This window comes from Ostrinia nubilalis, chromosome 30, assembly GCF_963855985.1.
Source record: "Ostrinia nubilalis chromosome 30, ilOstNubi1.1, whole genome shotgun sequence".
In the NCBI taxonomy this organism is placed as follows: Eukaryota; Metazoa; Arthropoda; class Insecta; order Lepidoptera; family Crambidae; genus Ostrinia; species Ostrinia nubilalis.
In genome coordinates this window covers 2,666,975-2,685,533 of record NC_087117.1, presented here as the reverse complement: position 1 = coordinate 2,685,533, position 18,559 = coordinate 2,666,975, and the positions used below count along the sequence as shown (strand labels likewise).

The 18,559-nt window shown below is 38.8% G+C and overlaps 3 protein-coding genes across 31 annotated transcripts in view; all 3 read left to right on the top strand.

Moving 5' to 3' along the window:
* Nucleotides 1-20: 20 nt before the first annotated feature.
* LOC135086118 (zinc finger protein 2-like) lies at nucleotides 21-6,873 on the top strand. The gene is made up of 5 exons (XM_063980923.1): nucleotides 21-253; nucleotides 989-1,133; nucleotides 4,463-4,567; nucleotides 4,894-5,031; nucleotides 5,607-6,873. Exons 1-5 carry the CDS (start codon nucleotides 95-97, stop codon nucleotides 6,602-6,604), a joined length of 1,545 nt encoding a protein of 514 aa, XP_063836993.1. The 5' UTR covers nucleotides 21-94; the 3' UTR covers nucleotides 6,605-6,873.
* A 934-nt stretch (nucleotides 6,874-7,807) lies between these two features.
* On the top strand, nucleotides 7,808-13,542 carry LOC135086114 (zinc finger protein 37 homolog). Its single transcript, XM_063980913.1, has 5 exons — nucleotides 7,808-8,132; nucleotides 9,011-9,146; nucleotides 9,666-9,773; nucleotides 10,259-10,414; nucleotides 12,388-13,542. The coding sequence occupies exons 1-5, from the start codon at nucleotides 7,974-7,976 to the stop codon at nucleotides 13,488-13,490; spliced, it is 1,662 nt and encodes a 553-aa protein (XP_063836983.1). The 5' UTR covers nucleotides 7,808-7,973; the 3' UTR covers nucleotides 13,491-13,542.
* A 511-nt stretch (nucleotides 13,543-14,053) lies between these two features.
* The window catches only part of LOC135086110 (gastrula zinc finger protein XlCGF57.1-like), a 63,999-nt gene continuing 59,493 nt past the window's right edge, over nucleotides 14,054-18,559 (top strand). For 28 of the 29 annotated variants that reach the window (XM_063980896.1, XM_063980907.1, XM_063980894.1 and 25 more), the window contains exons 1-4: nucleotides 14,054-14,386; nucleotides 15,393-15,564; nucleotides 16,179-16,322; nucleotides 17,146-17,346. In XM_063980896.1, the coding sequence (XP_063836966.1) occupies nucleotides 14,234-14,386; nucleotides 15,393-15,564; nucleotides 16,179-16,322; nucleotides 17,146-17,346 (670 nt within the window). In that variant the 5' untranslated portion in view covers nucleotides 14,054-14,233. The remainder of the gene's footprint in view (nucleotides 14,387-15,392; nucleotides 15,565-16,178; nucleotides 16,323-17,145; nucleotides 17,347-18,559) is intronic. The other variant, XM_063980883.1, reaches the window with a different exon arrangement.

Below are 18,559 nucleotides of genomic sequence, written 5' to 3'. Positions count from 1 at the left end.
TTTTGTTGTGACAAGCTGATAAGATCAGCTGTTTTGTTGTTGGGTTTGTTGTTGAACAAAAATAAAACTGTAAATCGTGAAGAAGTAATCCAATATGAATGTTACGTACAGTAAAAAAGGTCCAATATACGACCCAGGGATATGTCGCTGCTGTGGAGCCCTTAAAAAGTGTCGTATATTGAACTTGGAGTACGAATATCTGGGCCAGAAAGAAACCTACTCTGATATCTTCGTTGAGTGTTTTGGACTAATGGTAAGTTATTCTTTGGAGTAATCCACCTTATTTATAACTCTACGGAGGCCCTAAAAGTATTTACAAAGGTTTCTTTCACAATGTAAGGTCCCAACTAACAGTGGCGTAACTAGGTAACCAAGGGCCCCGGGGCAAACAAAAAATGGGTTAGGTTTTATCAAGTTTATTTTTATTAACATTAAGCTTAGTTACTCCTGATTCAGCATTATTTTTTTTAACCATTCTCTTCTCTTCACATTAAAACGCACATAGGTAATATCCCTATCTGTCAAATTTACTACACTGCCAACCTACAGAAAGAATTTAGGGTAAATTCCCTAGTTATAACTTTCGAATTTCTCTCTATTTATTTTTTTTAAATTGGGAGAAATTTTTAAAGTTTATTTCAATTGAGATTTTCTGGTAAGGATTCAGGGGCCCCCTGAGCTTGGGGGCCCCGGGGCACTGCCCCTTAGTAGCTACTTCCCTGCCAACTAAGTATTGTCCCAAATGAACATTTGGTTTATCTTTCTTTCTTTCTACTAAAGCCTGGTCCGTGAGCACGTAGAATTTTGTCCAATGACCCCAAGCTACCCATCCTTATCGCTCGCGCGTAATTATGTTGCTGTCGCGCTCGCACACTCACTGCAGGCACCCTTTTATGTTGCTATTAAAGCTTCAGCTTTCACCATCGCCAACGCGGTCTACACTCGTTGGTTTGGCCGAAGCTTAAGAGTGTTGTTTTTCCTATTTCAGCTGTCCCATCTAGATGGCGAAACAAAAGACCGTTTAATATGCGCAACCTGCGTCAGTCGACTGCGCGAAGCCAGCTCCTTCCGTCGGCAGGTGCTGCAGTGTGAAGAGAAAATGCTGCAGAGTTGGATTCATGTCCATAGTGAAGGTAGTTAAGTGTTTTTATATTTTACTTTACTTACTTATATTTTATACTCGTAGCATATGGATAAGCTGTTCTAAGTTCTATTCCACTTTAGGCTGGTTTTAGTGTCACGCGGACTGTCAGTGCGGATCGCTCCGCACAGCCGATCTGTATGAACTGCTAGGGAGCGAGCGGTTCCTCCGGACCGCATTACTCTAAAACGCTCCCTAGAAGTTCATACAGATCGGCTGTGCGGAGCGGGTCCGCACCGGACGGTCCCCGTGACACTAAAACCAGCCTTAATCACCTGGATGGAATTGATCACCCAGGTGATCAAAATGGACTCCAAGTGACACTTTGGTGTCCTTTGATTACCTATGGATAAGAAGTACACATTGATCTCCTAGGTCATTGGTTCCCAAACTTATTTGAGACTCGCCCCCTTTCAACCATACAAATAATTCCGCGCCCCCCTCCTCCAGTCAAGATTATTTATTGTTACATATCGAGCAGTCTGGAATGCATTTTCTCAGCGGTCGCAGGTTTCTTATACTTAAGTACACAGATGGCCCGCGAACCAATGTCCTAGGTGATCTTATCCATGGCCTCTATTATAAGGCATTAAGTCCGCCTTATGTATACCGTTCTATGTGCATATAAGTTTAAAATAAATAAATAATCTCTAATAGGAAAATTAGTAGAGATGAAACGGATAGTTGTTTGGCCGGATACCGGATACCGGATATCCGGCCAGCTGCTAGGCCGGATAGCCGGATATCCGGCGGCCGGATAGTTGGCCCATTGTCTCGTTTCATGTCGTGACGAGTTTAGCGCCGCACAGGTGCTTCGAACGCGATCAGTGGGTCTATTAGTAGACTAGACTAGTCACACTTTTCGAAAATCGAATCTGTCCGAATAGAATGTCAGATTTTGCCACTTGTCTAGGGGGCAGATCAATTCGAGCGATTTTGGTTGCTATCGTGAGTGTGTGATTGAATAGCGAAAATTAAATTAGTTTACTTGCTGCGTAATCTGACTGAACTGCATGCATCATGTCATCAAACCATCAGTGAAAAAAAGATCGCCTTTTTTATTTGGCAATATTTAGACATTAACAGATATTATTTACTGCAGGGTGGCCCAGAAGAAAATTCACTTTTGAAAATTCAATGAAACGAAAACTGTACATTTTTGTAGAACTTTAACTATTTATTATATATTTAAAGGAAATTTAGTGCAATTTATTTTAAAATTTACTTCCTTTTATAAATTTTATCGTACATGTGATTCCCTTGACGTTTACAACATTCGGTCAACATACATCAAAATTTTGGAAAACTTTCGTTAGAGTTACCTCGAAATGGATTCAGGATGGATGAATGCTGCAGTTTTTGGATTATTAGAGTATACTCTGCTCATAAGGTAACCCCGCAAAACGAAGTCTGCTGGAATGAGATTAGCGCTTCTTAGAGGCTGCAAGATTCGCAAGGCTATGACCGGAGCACTTGGTTTCACCAAGATGGGGCTACGTGTCACACTTAAAATGAGAGCATTTAGATGGTAAGAGACATGTTCCCACAAAAAAATATTTTCAGGCAGGGGTGACATCTCCTGGCCACCAGGAAGCCCTGATCTCACTCCAGAAAATTCTTTTTTGTGGTGTTACATTAAGAATAGAGTATACTTTTATAATCCAACAAACATGCAGCAACTGAAGCTGAGCATTCGGCAAAAAATTGAAAATAGGTTTCGAGGTAATTCTAACGAACGCATTTCAAGATTTTGATGTATGTTGATCGAATGTTGTAAGCGTCAAAGAAATCTCCTGGGCGATTTAATTTAATAAAGGTAAAGGATGATGGGCACAAATGTATGGAAAGTGGTACCCGCTCCAATAGCCATAACCAATATATATTTCAAAAGGTCTTTAGATGTAGAAAAATGTCTGCTATGGGGCCAGTTCTAATTCACGTTTTGAAAGTAGTAATTCCACTAAGTATTATTATGAAAGTATAACACAATCATCCATGTATACGAGTATGTACTACGACTGGAATCTATTAATATAACTAAAATAAACATTGAAAAGGAAAGGATTATACCTACGATGAACTACCCAAGCCATTAGCCCTTTATTCGCTTTCATCATCATCATCATGATCATTTTAGCCATAGGACGTCTAGTTGAACATAGGCCTCCCCCAATGATTTCCAAAATGGCCGGTTGGTGGCGGCCTGCATCCAGCGCCTTCCCGCTACCTTTATGAGGTCGTCGGTCCATCTTGTGGGTGGACTTATTGGGTATTGTGGGTTTATTCGCTTTAACAACCCGTAATAAAACCCTTAAGAAGTAATAAAACTCCAACCCCTATAAAAGTTACACCCTAGTTGAACTCTGGCTTAAATTGTCATTTGGTATGGAAATGTCATTTTAATCCAAGGTTCATCCTAAGTATAACATTTTATTAATTAGGGGGTAGTAGTTCTTCAAATAAAAACATTTATTTCACAATTATCCCTATCAATAATTATAGAGTTAAGGAAGGATGCTGCAGCAGTAAACCCTTCATGCCTCGCATAACCTAAGTATGTAGGTACCATACGATGGACACGTATGATACTTTGGTTACACAAAAAGTATGTTTATCTTCGAACGCAACCAGATCTGAGGCTGGTGGCCATAGTAAATGTTGTTCGTCTTGGTAAGACCTTTCAAATGACACTACAAACATAACCATTGGAGCCGGGTACCATTTTTCAAAAAAGTATGTTTATCTTCGAACACAACCAGATCTGAGGCTGGTGGCCAAAGTAAAAGTAGTTCGTCTTGGTAAGACCTTTCAAACGACACTAGAAGCATATCTATTGGAGCCGGGTACCATTTTGCCCATTGTCCTTTAAAAATAAATTACATTTTTCCTTCAAATTGCAATAGTTAAAGTTTTATAAAAATGTACAGTTTTCGTTTCCTTCAATTTTCAAAAGTGAATTTTCTTCTGGGCCACCCTGTATTTATGTATTCGTCATTAGAGTGAATATCCCAGAAAAAGAAATTAGTTTTTTGAAAGGCTTTTTGAAGAATGGCTTTTTTGTAACTTTTTGGACTTTAAATAAAAGCTGTCATTATTATAAGCCATTTTATTGATATTTACCTCAAAGATGTATTTCATTTTATTAATAGGAAATTGTCGTAGTTTTTTAATATCCGGTATCCGGCCGGATAGTGAGTTACTATCCGGTATCCGGCCGGATAGTAAATTTAGGCCGGATATCCGGCCTACCGGATAGTTGCCGGATATCCGTTTCATCTCTAAAAATTAGTTTAAAGTTGATAAATAATTCTCACTATGCAGGTGCATCTGGCCCTCCAATGGTGAAGAAGGAGTTCAAAATAGAAGTAATCAAAAAAGAAATTGAAGATGATGATATGGACCACTGTGAAGACAATCATGACAATGGTGAGAACATTTTGTTATTTGATTTTGAGTTATAAAATTGATGGTACAAAATCTATACTAATATTATAAAGCTGAAGAGTTTGTTTGGTTAAACGCACTAATCTCAGGAACTACTGGTCCGATTTGAAAAATTCTTTTTGTGATGGATAGTTCATTTATCGAGGAAGGCTTTAGGTTATATATCATCACCCTACAGCCAATTAAGGTTAAGTTTTGAAGGACTGTTTACAAGATTGCGCAATTTCACATGATATTCTTCTTGTCTTATTTTCGTCATTATCTCGTTTGTGTGAAAGTCACTATACTTTCTATTTTAACTGTTACAGGTAATGCATTGTCGGACAATATAAAAGTAGAAACAAATAGTAAAAAAGTTGTCACTCGAAATGATGAGTTGGCCAAGCAACAGCTCCTGAACAAGATATTGAAAATGAAGGAGAAACTAAAGAAGATCCATCCAGATAGTGAGTTGCATCTTTATTTTGTAATAGGCTATAATGTAGATAGATAGTTTCATCCACGAAGACGCGCCCCACCATTCTTCCGCTAATGTTTGAGTGTTATTGGTACACGCTATATCATCCATGAGTGCACACGCACATTACAATAATGACGCTCGGATTGCTTGGATCAAACTTCCCGCACCCCGCGCTTCCCTCGACCAAATATAAAATTGGCGGGACGCGTCTTAGTGAATGAAACGATTATAATAGGCTAGACTATCAAAAAATATTGGACATATTATATTTCTGTCAATTAAACACGTAATTATGCAGTTAAGACGCGTTAAAGTTCTGCGTGACATCACAAAGTGCTACACTTTTAAGCACGCCTTGAAGTCACGGGCCTCTTCTTTCAGTAACGCTTTTCTGCTTTCCCAAAGCAACTTCCCTTTTACTTTTAAACCACTGTCCTCTCCTTCGACTGTCTGGAAGAGATCGCTACATAGCGATAAGACCGCCTAAATTGTGTATTTATTTCTTTCCTTGTTTTGTATGTTGTAATAATTCAGTATTTCATCTAGGTATCTCTCTTTCAGAAAAGCTTCCAAAACCGAAACTCAAACCGCCGGTACGCGACAAATTCGTCGACGAAGATTCTCTAATGTTCCAAAACGCGGTCACCATCGTCGAAAATTCCTACGTCTGTCCTTTCCAGACTTCTTACAGCACTTACTTCTGTGTCTACTGCAAGGCTACATTCACGGACCCGAACCAACTTAGAGACCACACCTCGAAACATGATCCGAAAACTTTCAAAAGCGTGTTCAGCAAAAGAAAAGCAACATACATTGACATAGAAAGAATTGACTGCAGGCATTGTGAAACTAAAATATTAGATATGGACTCGTTTAAGACACATATTAAAGATGTACATGGGAAGGTAGTGAATAACATCAAAGAAGAAATCTTGAAGTTCCGACTCAAAAGCGACACGATATCCTGCACGGAGTGCGACAAAACTTTTGTGTTCTTTCACGCATTAAAAAGGCATATGGCCGAGCATTTCGGTTCCTTCGTCTGCGATGCCTGTGGGGCGCATTACTTCGACAGAAGATCTTTGGAGTTGCATACACGGAATTCTCACAAATCGGACGAGAGATACGCGTGCCACGAATGCGGGAAGCTGTTCAAAAGCAAGCATACAATGTTCTTTCACGTTTCCAGCGTGCATAAGAAAGAAGCGGCCTTTCAGTGCAGCAAATGTGACGCGGTGTTGTTCTCAGATAAAGATCGTTATAAGCACATGTTGGATGTTCACGGGGAAGCCAAAATATTTCCTTGCGACATCTGTGGGAAAGTGTACACTATTAAAAAGAACCTTAGGGAGCATAATCGGACGGTGCATTTGAAGATATTCAAGCACAAATGTGGTATTTGTGATCGGGGGTTCGCGCAGCCGTCTCGGTTGAACGAACATGTTATGTCGATACACAGGAACGAAAAGAGTTTCCATTGCGATATTTGTGGGAAGAGCTATCCTCGGCTGCATTATTTGAAGATTCATATTCAATCGCACAATTCGCAGGGGCCTTGAGGATCGGAAGGTTTCCTTTTCTCTCCCTGATTGAGAAAACGAATATTGAATCTTTACATTTCTGAAATACAGTGGGGGCTGTGTTATGGAGTATTGGGACAATTATATCCATTCAAACCTTAATGATTTCTCTTAAGCCAATGCTTGGCGGGACAAAGGAGATTCTTAACTTTGAGGAGGAATTTGTCTAACGATACAGAGATAGTTTCATTGCAGGATCAATGTCTACTGTATTATAACTGTTTATTAAAAGTTACTTATTTTAAAACAGCCCGTTGTTTTACTTCAAAATCCTGGACTAAGGCGATTATCACACTGCGCCGCGCTCCGCCGCGGTACGCGGGACGACAGATTATCATTGTATGCAAGTAACTACCTCAGTTTGTATAGAAAACACGCGCGGCACAACACACACTGACAACGCGTCTGCGCGGGGGATTTTTTATATGAAATCACGCGGAGCGCGGTGCAGTGTGATAATCGTCTAAGCTTACATTTATTTTATTTGTTTAACAATGTTTCAACAGCATTTAATTTATACTAAAAATTGGCAGAATTTAGGGAATTTGGTCCTGTCATGTAGCTTACGGGAAACTTCAGTGCAAAGAGTAAAGTAATTATTTGCTTCAGTGGGTCTAGCTAGCTAGAGCTAGACAAATGGCACTTTTTTGATCGACGCACAGAGCACGTAAGCCGCGATCTAAATCAGCACAACGCCATCTATCCGTTGGACACGGAAATACATTAAAAAGCTGAAAATTATATTTTCAGCTTTCTTACAATCGGTATAATTAGCCGACGCGATATTGATAGTTAATTTTGGTGTAATATTATTGTATAATAATTGTATTTTAAATATTTTTGAGATTTGTATAAAAAATGGATGAAACTAAAATCGAGTACTTGCTGCACTAGTAAAGAAAAAGTAAACTGTCAGTGTCACTTCCTGCCGCATAGGGATGTTACCCACTACTTTATCGATATTTAAAATAATGTTTATCCACAACAAAAACCGTCTTTCAAAACCAGTCAATTATTATTAAATTACCATAGAATAGTAAGATATTATTATTCATTAATTACGTCTGTAAAAATAATTTACAGGTTTATGAAATAAAAATTAATAATTCACCATCCATCTGACTACAACAAACATGATTTTTCTTGAATTAGCCTGTTTTATGTACCTTTTTTTATGATACCACAAAAATATTATTGATACTCTAATAGACTGAATAAAATCGTTAACATTCTACCTATCGACTTAATAAAGCTATAACATGGAACATCACTAGTCTATGTTATTGACTGAAGTTGATTGAGTTTTCGCAGAATTATTTTCGTTTTTACATTAAATAATTTAAAAGTTATGGAAGTGAATATCTCAAAGAAAGGTCCTGTGATAGAGGCAGGGTTATGCAGGTGCTGCGGTCTGGTAAAGCGATGTAGACTGCTTAATGTTGAATACGTTTGGTGCGGGGAGAAGGAGGTGTATGCTGATATGTTTTTGGACTCTTTCGGGCTTTGTGTGAGTAAATTTAATGATTAATACTCATAATATTGTTGTCTTGTAACCCCTCAAAATGTGCTGCGGGGTACGTGCTGAAAATTCAATGATTAAATGTATTATTTGTAAGACAAAAATATTAATGTAGATTGTCCTGTTTTATTATTTTTCCTGAAAGTTTGTAGTGTTTGAGTAAAAATACTTACTTAGATTTTATGTACAGATTTTCTTACATTAAATGTTATTAATTTAATAGAAATTCTATACCCTTTCGGATCTGACTAATAGACAAGGACAAATTGCAAACTTTTAGTATGATACTTTACATTATTGAGCATTTTATTCTTTCAAACATTGTATGCAAAAGCGTTGTGTCTAGTTTTTCCACAGTTATAGACCTGCAGGACATCTAAATAAAAATTAAGTCAAGTAATTTATTTTCTGCCCGTTGCCAAATTGCCTTTTAAAAAGCGCTTTAACATGCATTACTTTAACCCTACCACTCCTAGACAGTAATTGAAAGAAAGAAAATAATTTATAAATGGGCCAGTGCGGAGAAGAAGCAGCACAAGAAGCTCAGTCACCGTTTTCAAAAGGCGTTTATTATTAGTATTAAGTTTAATGGCTTCAATTTTGTACCTATTTGACGTACACTGGTTTTGCCAATGTTGAGTGTTTAAAGAGACGATGGACAGTGGAATTTTAGTACATGTAACTATTTCATCACGGGTGTTTAGATCTTGAGAATTCTATTGTTGACTACATACTTAATGACATTGTTTAAATTTCATATTTTTGCATGCCACACTGGTGAAATGTGTGATCTTACTCTAATTTACTTTACCACTTCAAGCTTTGAAGCATAACCTTCTTAAATGCGTTTCTTCCTTCCGTTCCAGCTGTCCCACCTAGACGGGGAGCCAGAGGAACGCGTGATCTGCGCCACGTGCGTGTCGCGGCTGCGCGACGCCTGCGCCTTCCGCCGACAGGTGCTGCAGTGCGAGCAGAAGCTGCTGCAAGCGCAGCTGGCCAGCGGTAGCTATCAGTAGTGATGTATACAGCGTCCCACCTAGACGGGGAGCCCGGCATCTGTGCTGCAGTGCGAGCAGAAGCTGCTGCAAGCGCAGCTGGCCAGCGGTAGCTATCATCATCATCATTTCAGCCACATGACGTCCACTGCTGAACATAGGCCTCCCCTAATGATTTCCATTGCCCAGTTAGTAGCGGTCTGCAATCTAGTACCTAATCAATGATAATGAAGTGTTGATATTTTTGGAATTTTAGATTTCTACCTGATGCATGATGGCGTTCTGATGAATGCCTTGTTCAAGGCGTATCATTTCTTAGGAGATTAATGATTCGCCTTTTTTCCACAGAATTTGATCTAATCACAACGCTCTGATGGCCTAAGTTTTTTATTTTATTCATTGGACTAAGAATATTCCATCCAATACCAATGATTAAATTAAGAACTCCCACTTCTTTTTAATCTAAAGTGACTCTTCAAGTGATATTGGGTGTATAATTGAAATAATTTAAATAATTTCATTCCAGATGAAGGACTGATAAAGCAAGAGCTGGACATAAAGATAGAAGCTGACGATGACATCTGCGACTCACTGCCGGAAGCTATGGACCACACAGACCATTACGATGATAATAGTAAGTTACAAACCATAATGTAAGGTTTTGCCTGTGGTCCTACTGCTTAGTTCTACTGGTAGTATTATCACAGATAATTTAGTTTTTCGGGGGTAAAGTTACCCGTACAAAATCATTAATTACCATAGAGCTACTGGCAGGATCACTGCAAATAATTTTTGGTGGTTCTACCTGATAGGACTAAGCAGTAAGAGCAAAGACTCGGCCAATGAAGGAAATTCCAGGCCAGGAAGAAAATTTAATTTAAAACAGTTTGTAGGCATATTTTAATTCAAGGCCTAATTAAGAAGTGAAAATACATGTATAGATGACCCACGCTGAACTGTCCCACCAAACTCAATGACAGGGGGGCGCTACCATCGTTCAACTATATGGTTTCCAACATGGCAAAAATCAGAACCAGCGATCCGGTATTGACGGTGGCGCCCCGCTGTCAATGTCATGGATAGGACAGTTCAGTATTTTGGAACTATATCTCTTTGCAGTCCCACTAGACGTGAAAGTAGACACGTGGAAGGCCGAAGTTAAAGAAACAAAACGCAGATCAAAACGGAACAAGGCGAGCGACACCCGCGCCAAGAAGGAAATGCTGGTCAAGATCAAGAAGATGAAGGACGAGCTTAAGCAGTTGGAGAATGATGGTATGTGTGTTCTTCTTCTTCTTTTTTGATGATGTTGGCAATACACGTCAGCGTTGCCAGACGTCCCGATTTTGGCGGGACGTCCCGATTTTTAAATCAAATTTGAATGTCCCGCGCGGGACAGGCTCTGTCCCGCTTTTCGGAGAGGGACACTTACTTCACCAAACTATTGTTTGAAACGCCATATTATTCTAAAAAATATTTTTTTTTAAATTTTATTCTTTTTTTATTCTAAAGACGAATTTAACGATAGAGTAAATGTGATTTAAAATATTATTTTTTTGTTAATATACATTTTCTATGGCTACTTTTGCTATATATTGTCACGTAAAAGTAATTTTAAGTCAAATAAAAAGATAAATATTTGAAAACCTTTGATTATATACGTTTTTTTACTATGTCCCGCTTCTGACGGAAGAGTCCCGATATTTTCACTCAAAAAGTACCAAAGTCCCGACTTGGCGAAAAAAAAAACTGGCAACGCTGATACACGTCGAGGTCGACTTGATTTGTGCCATTTTCAAGTATTTATGTGATACGAGTTACAAAATGAGATCAAGTAATGATATAATGAAAGATGATAGATGATACTTCCTACCCTTTGAGTCTCAGTAAAGTTGTGAGCTTTACTGAGACCTATGGACAACTTGAGAGAACCAGAAGAATCACGATGCACTGTTTTGCTTCACTCGCCCACACTCATGCACGTTCACGAACACTTAATGGTTAATAATCCACCATTATTACACATTAATAGTCGCCCAAACACGAATTTGATGAAATAAAACAAAACCGCTAACATGACGCTTCAGATTCCCGCCAAGAAGTCGGTATGTGTGTTAAAATAGTTTCATTTTAAACTGCACAAAACTGACAACTGAGGGTGTATTGTGAGTTTATAAACGCATTCGATACCGACTGAGTTTAAAAATGTATGAAGATTTTAGTTTTTGAAAGTTTCCGCTAGGGGCACTGTACAATCCGCCATACATTTAATAAATGTCACTTTTTTACGCAGTCGACATCGAATACGTTTGACGTAAAGTCACACTACGCCCCCAGAAGAAACACTAAACAAAGTGGAAAAAGCAAAATAATTATAATAAAAATAAACTTTTTTAAAAACAAGCTTTTATTCTGAATTTCGAAAGTTTGTATCGCGCATGGAATTTATTCCTCTTTTTTTCTGTTTGCGCTACAAGCTTTCGAAATTCAGAATAAAAGCTTGTTTTTAAAAAAGTTTATTTTTATTATAATTATATTTTACTTTTTAGTTATATCTTAATCTCAGGACCCTGGACATTATCTAACACTAAAGTGCTCGAAAAGACAAATCCAACGAACCCAAACTCGATGTGTTTCCGCCGTTTTGTTTAGGAGTTCCTATGGCCACCTCCCGACTCCATCATCAGACCAGCTCAATGGTACCATAATATTGCATTGTCATCGTACTTACATAAGTATACCAAATTTCACCTCAATCGGTTGAGGAGAACTGGTCTTAAATTCAGTTGCAAGATTTGTCCCACACATACTAACAAGTGAAGTCAATATAAAGCTTGTAAAAATCGAAAAGAGCGGGCATTTTCATATTTCACAGCCCGTCGCAGCAGTCGACAGGGTTTCAAACTTTCGATTCTTGCGCACTACTGAAGGGTCTTCGTTAGGACTTAAAAAATCGAACTCGCACGGCCCAAGGCAGACTTATCAACCTGGAAAACGGTCAACACACCGTATCGCCTTTCGCCGCGAGGCGAAGCGCTTACGTTACGGTGCGGAAAAGTGTGCGTTGCAGTACGGAGTTTCATACAAAGAATCCTCACCGCCTCGAGTTGATACGGTTACGATCCGTTTCCGAGTTGATAAGTGTGCTTCGACCTTAATTCTTTTGCCAATTTTAGTGATGTAAAGCATTGTTTACGAATCGAATTTTTATCGATATTTTAATAACTTTTTCTTCATTTTCTTTACAGATATGGACCTTATGCCGCCTCAAATGCCGCCAGCGATGCGGCCTTGGAAATCAAACAGCGCTAAAGCATTCCATAACACAATAACTTTAGTAGTCAATTCGTATGTTTGTCCATTCGTCACTACCTTCAGCGACTACCACTGCGTATATTGCAAAGAACTGTACACAGATCCGGACAAACTAAGAGAGCACACGCTAACGCATGACCCTACCACATACCAAGACACAGTTACTTACAAGAAATCGCTACTAATAGACATTACAAGAATAGACTGTCGATTATGTCCAAAACCTATCGATGATTTGGAGGAGTTCTACAGTCACATCACTAGTTTTCACGACAAAATGCTATACCCAAACATCAAGAATGAGTTTTTGAAATTTCGATTAAAATTGGGTAATTTATCGTGTCTCGAATGTGGGAATATTTTTACGTATTTTCACGCATTAAAAAAACACATGGCAGAGCATTTCGGGACGTGGATATGCGATATATGTGGAGCGCATTTTTTCGAAGAAGGGAAGTTGATTATTCACCAAAAATCGCATCAACCTCAAAAGACTGAAGATACTTATCCCTGTAAAGACTGCGGAAGAGTTTTTAAGTCAAAACACGGTAGATACTACCACATATCGCGGGTTCACAGCGAACAGCCAGCGTACCCTTGTTACAAATGCGACGAAGTGTTATTTTCACACAGTTTACGATACCGGCATATGATAGAGGTACACGGAGAACAGAGAACGTTTCCGTGCGAACATTGTGATAAAGTGTACGATACAAGAAAGTCTCTCAGAGAGCATAATAGAAAGAATCATTTGAAAGTTTTAAAACACGAGTGTAATGTTTGCGAAAAAAAGTTTTATTTGCCGTCTGCGTTGAAAGACCACATGGCCTCACATACTGGTGAGAGGAACTTTAGATGTGAATACTGCGGGAAGAGTTACCCACGGATGCGCGCGTTACGCGTCCACGTGCAGTCGCATGATAGTGAGAAAAAGTACAAATGCGCGATTTGCAGCGCGTCGTATACACAAAGCAATAACCTGAAGCATCACATACGAGCGAAACATCAGTCAGTAATGCTGGATCAGCTGGAATGATGACACGCCCGTTTTTACCGTATTTACCAAAATAAAAATCAATTATACACTGCCAATATGTGTTTTATTGTGTAAGAAAATAGTTTTAGAAATGCTTAGCAGCGTTAAATATGTAAAGATTAATTACAGCATTTTCTTCGTTTGCAATCAGCTCTTTGTTTGAATAAGTTCAATCACATATCACATATAGATGACCCACGCTGAACTGTCCCGCCAAACTCAATGACAGGGGGGCGCTACCATCGTTCAACTATATGGTTTCCAACATGGCAAAAATCGGAACCAGCGATTCGGTATTGACGGTGGCGCCCCGCTGTCAATGTCATCGATAGGATAGGACAGTTCAGTATTTTGGAACTATACTACAACTTTGTAGCGTTTCTATGAAGTAAATATTAAAAAATTGAGGCTCTGGAGAACTTCACCTTAGCTTTATTGCTAAAGAATCCCCGTTTTCGTCTATTTTCAATTTTTTGTTCCTAATCGAGTTTTTACAATCTAAGAAAAATTAATATTGATCCAATGTTCGACTCTCCACCTTGTCTGTCAGTCTGCCGCCGTCAGTGTCCCATCACTAGCAAGCCAGCCGCTTTTCGCCGATGGCGTCGGTTCTACATTTTTGTGATGTGTAAATGTAAAATAATTAGTTTCAAGCCAGTTTTATTAGTTATTATTGTTAGTTAGTGACATACAATTATTATGTTAATTGAATTAGCCGTGATAGAACAACTATAGCAGTGAAAATGGCAGCGAAAACCACCGACTGGCGACCGGGCCCTACGGTCTGCCGTTGTTGTTTGTCTGAAGGCTGTTACAAAGACATTTCTACTGAATATTTTTGGATGGGCAAGCGGGAGGTGTACTCAGAGATGCTCTCGGAGACCTTCAGCTTATCCGTAAGTATTGTGATGCCATGATGGCGTCCATTTTCTTCATGCAGGAGTTGGCTTTCATTGATTATGCTGCTGAATTGGGATGGCATGCGCATCGTTGTCCGGGCTGCGCTTGTGATGTAGTCTCAATTGGGTCGGGTAGTAAAAATCAATAAAGCTGTAGGCCCTCAGAACGCCATCTTTTTCGTTGATGTTTTTTTTGAATTGTTAAGTTTGAAGCTATTGATATAGCTATCACCATGAGAATCAGAAACTAAGTAGTAATATAAATTAAAAAGGGCTGTATCATTGAAGAAAACAGTCAAATTGTTAACATTCTATGCTTAGCTAGCTCTAAGAGGCTATATGCTACTATTTTTTTAAAATGTATAAAGAATTTATTGATTTTTCACATTATGTCTTCAATTAGTCAATTTAAATAAACACATTGGGGCAAGAGACTCCATTAGGAAATTTAGAACTTAGCTCTTAGTCTGCCTTCATTTTATTACAATACTAACGGGTCTAGATACAAAAAAATTTTTACAATGTTTCAAAACATGGTCTATTAAATGATCAAGTAAAGAATAAAGCTATGTCCTATCGGTCAAAGTCTGGGTAAGAACAGTGCCAGATTGTAACACACAAGTTGGAAAATCGACATTAATTTAAATCAACCTGATCTGAAAATGAAAAGATCTTATGCTTTGTGGTCATAAACTATTGGACCAATTCATAATTTCAGATACTAACGTAAAAGAGGCCTATAGTCATGACATGTCATTATAAGGCAATAATAAAGAAAATAAAAATAAAAGGCTTTTATTTCCACAAAACAGTTTTGGCTACAATAAATAAATTCATTAAAATATTTGTGTTTTGCTAGTTATTGTGGCACTGTATGGGCAAAAGCCTCCTCCATCTTGCTCCACTTTTGCCTGTCCTGGTCAAGTCTTAAGGTCCATAATAGCTATATTTTATTGTATGACACTAACATTGCGCCATTCAAAACCTTATCAATTTGTCCTAGATCGCCTACTCCACATCCGGTGGCCCGAACAGCAACAGTCGTCTCATCTGCGAGCCGTGCATATCCCGGTTGCGAGATGCGTCGGACTTCAAGCGTCAGGTGCAAGAGTGCGAGAAGACGTTCATGCAGTACCTCGACCCTGGGACTGAACGGCTATCGGACTTTGAGACTGGTAAGTGTTCTGGATGGTTCTAGACTGGCTAAAGATCTCAATCATTACGATAGAGTTCGATACCTGATAGACCAAATACTTTGGCAGTGGCAGAATGAAAAAAATAAGACCAATTGTTTATCACCTAAACACTCCTTGTTAGAGAGTTATGTCCAGCAGTGGTCTGTAATAAGCTGAAATTATGAAGTTCTTCTCCATGGACCAGTAGTCATTTTAGACCATGCATTTCTAGGTTTATTTCAATGTAAGGCCTGATTTCCACCAAGGTGGAGCAGAGCAAAGAAGTGTTGGACCGTCAAATTGAAAGAGTCATGTGCCAGTGGCTACAGTGGCGCTAACTGATGAAGACCTATATCACGCGCCAATGGCGTCAACAAAAGAAGGCAAATACTAGTTCTCTAATTTAGGGATATCCTACTGGGTAGACTTTTTTTATGGTTAATGGTCTCAATTTATTGGCTTTTATATGCCACTAGCGGCCGCCCGCGGCTTATCCTGGATCCCATTTTACCTCCTTAGGGGTGGAGTTCCGTAAAATCCGTTCTTAGCGGATGTCTACACCCTTTAAGGAACCTGCCAAATTTCAAGTGCTTAACTAATGGTCCATTTGCCAGCAGAATCCCGCATTGAAGTGACCCTGGAATCCCTGGAAACGGAGGTGAAGGTGGAACAAGTGAAGACGGAGAAAGATGAGAGCGACGGCGATGACTTTGGAGACAGGACCGATTTCCCAGACCTAGATGACGATGATGATGATCGTGAGTGTTTTTGTTTACTACTTTGTTCAGAAGAGGGCACAACTTGTATCAAGTTTTACTTCGTAAGATGCAAGGTGTTCAGCAGGAAGTACCGTCGTTTATAATAATTCTTCTTGTATATTTGTCACTTTCGGTTTTACTTCTAAATGAACCACCATTAGGGCTCGCGCGCACCGGTAACTTTTGTCATTGTTATTTCTAATGCCGAGTCGCGCCGTTTTCGACTTCTGAACTGAAGATCGCAGTCACATTTCGGCGGCGCGTGGTGCTGCGTCCAACTCCGCTGCAAGTCGCTTGCAAGACACGATATTCTCATTAGCGTCGCCCTACGACATACCATTTAAAATGTTTAAAACAATATTTTGATGTTTTGTGAAATACAGCAGATGTCAAAATAGCCTACTGGCGGTTAAAGTGTACATCTTTTTCTACTATTTGCATAAATACAACAAACAGGCCAATAGACTAGTTTCCTAAAAAAAAATTTTTGTCCGTCAATTTTAATAAAAAAAAATATAGGACACTTATTTTTTGAATTGTTAATCAAACAAATAATTACAAAGTTATAGTGCGTTGAAGTTCCGCGCAACGTCACAAAGTGCTGCACTTTTACGCACTCACTGACGTCACGGGCCTTTTCTTTAGAACTTAGGCACGCTTTAACTCTTTACATTTTCATTAGTTTTAAAAACTGAAAAATACGTGTCAAGTAGTTTTTGATAGGCTGACGGACTAATTAAAACTCTTGCTTTTTTACTCAGGAAACTTCCCTATTATAATAATAATCTATAGACTCCATGTTCACAAGTGCCTTCCCTTACAGTCGACGACCAGCCCCTAACTCGGCTAGCCACCAGGGTACCGAAAAAAGAATCCGTAGACACTGAAGCGGACAGCAAGCCGGAGAAACGCAAAGCCACCACCAAGGCCAAAACAAGCCCTGCCAAAAAGGCCAAAACCAAGAAGGAAGTGGTCAAAGCCACCACCAGCAAGGCGGCCAAGCCGACTGAGAAGAAGAAGAAAGGTAGGCATCCGTTTGAAATGTTTTGTGGTCGGAAATGGGAGTTGCTGTGAATTGCCGGTTTAGGTCTTCTTTTGTCCTGTTTTGAAGACTTGACAAATAATTATTGCTCCTTTTCTCCGTTAAAAATAACAACCGCTAAAGCCTGGTCTCTGAGCACGTAGAATTTTGTCCAATCCCAAGCTACCCATCCTTATCGCTCGCGCGTAATTATGTTGCTGTTGCGCTCGCACACTCACTGCGGCCGCCCGTCGCACAGTCGCGACAGCAATATAATTACGCGCGAGCGATAAGGATGGGTAGCTTGGGGTCATTGGACAAAATTATACGTGCTCGGCGACTAGACTATAATAAGTTGAATATCTCACAGTTCCTAAAACGCTAAAACCATTTAAATTCCCAATCGATATTAGTTTTTAGATTTTTATGAACAGTGACAGATTTTTTATTCAAGTATGGGCGATCGAAACACTTTCATCCAAACATAGCGTTATATTTTGCGACTATGACAGCCTGTATACTTATTCTTTCTTCAAAAAAGCTATTTTGTTATGAACCAATTTTAAAATGGTGGGTAAATAATACTATTAAAAATTATACAACCTTAAAGGTTAACAGAAGAAGCTGTAGATTCTTCTTTAAAAAAATACAAAAGGGTAATTGATGGCAACTCTTTCTACCGACTTTTTATTGGCAGATATTTTGCAATGGACGCACACACACACACACGCACACCAACACTCATTATTCATTTATTAGGAAAGTAATAAAAAAAACATATTGATTATTTCTAAATCGATATGAGTCAAATAAATCTTGTAAAGAATATTTTTTGCTGTGTGTAAGTAAACTGTATTTATTTACATACCTGTTTCTCATACCTACATGTAACAATAATCATATTGTAGTAAAAGTGCTAGATAATTAAGTTATTGCTGTAAGATTCTTCCAGTATGCCTTCCCAAACTGCTTGGGAATTGATTTTCAATATAATTTTAAGTGAAATCCTTTTGGCGAAAGAAAACTTTAACGTTTTTAATTGTTTTTGTAAAGATACCTAAAACTCTTCATTTTAATTATAGGTGACTAGCTTTTGCCCGCGGCTTCACCCGCGTGAAATTTAGTGTCACAGATCGGCATAAATTATAGCCTATATTATGTTAATGTGGGTTATAAACAATAATACTGTAAAGTTTCATGAAAATCTGTTCAGTAA

What these genes read in the sequence shown, in the direction of transcription:
- LOC135086114 (XM_063980913.1), top strand. Translation starts at nt 7,974, where the DNA reads ATGGAAGTGAATATCTCAAAGAAAGGTCCTGTGATAGAGGCAGGGTTA. An exon ending in GCAAGCGCAGCTGGCCAGCG is followed by an intron (nt 9,147 to 9,665) that starts GTAGCTATCAGT and finishes ATTTCATTCCAG; the next exon opens with ATGAAGGACTGATAAAGCAA. An exon ending in AGACCATTACGATGATAATA is followed by an intron (nt 9,774 to 10,258) that starts GTAAGTTACAAA and finishes ATCTCTTTGCAG; the next exon opens with TCCCACTAGACGTGAAAGTA.
- LOC135086118 (XM_063980923.1), top strand. Translation starts at nt 95, where the DNA reads ATGAATGTTACGTACAGTAAAAAAGGTCCAATATACGACCCAGGGATA. An exon ending in GATTCATGTCCATAGTGAAG is followed by an intron (nt 1,134 to 4,462) that starts GTAGTTAAGTGT and finishes CTCACTATGCAG; the next exon opens with GTGCATCTGGCCCTCCAATG. An exon ending in AAAGAAGATCCATCCAGATA is followed by an intron (nt 5,032 to 5,606) that starts GTGAGTTGCATC and finishes TCTCTCTTTCAG; the next exon opens with AAAAGCTTCCAAAACCGAAA.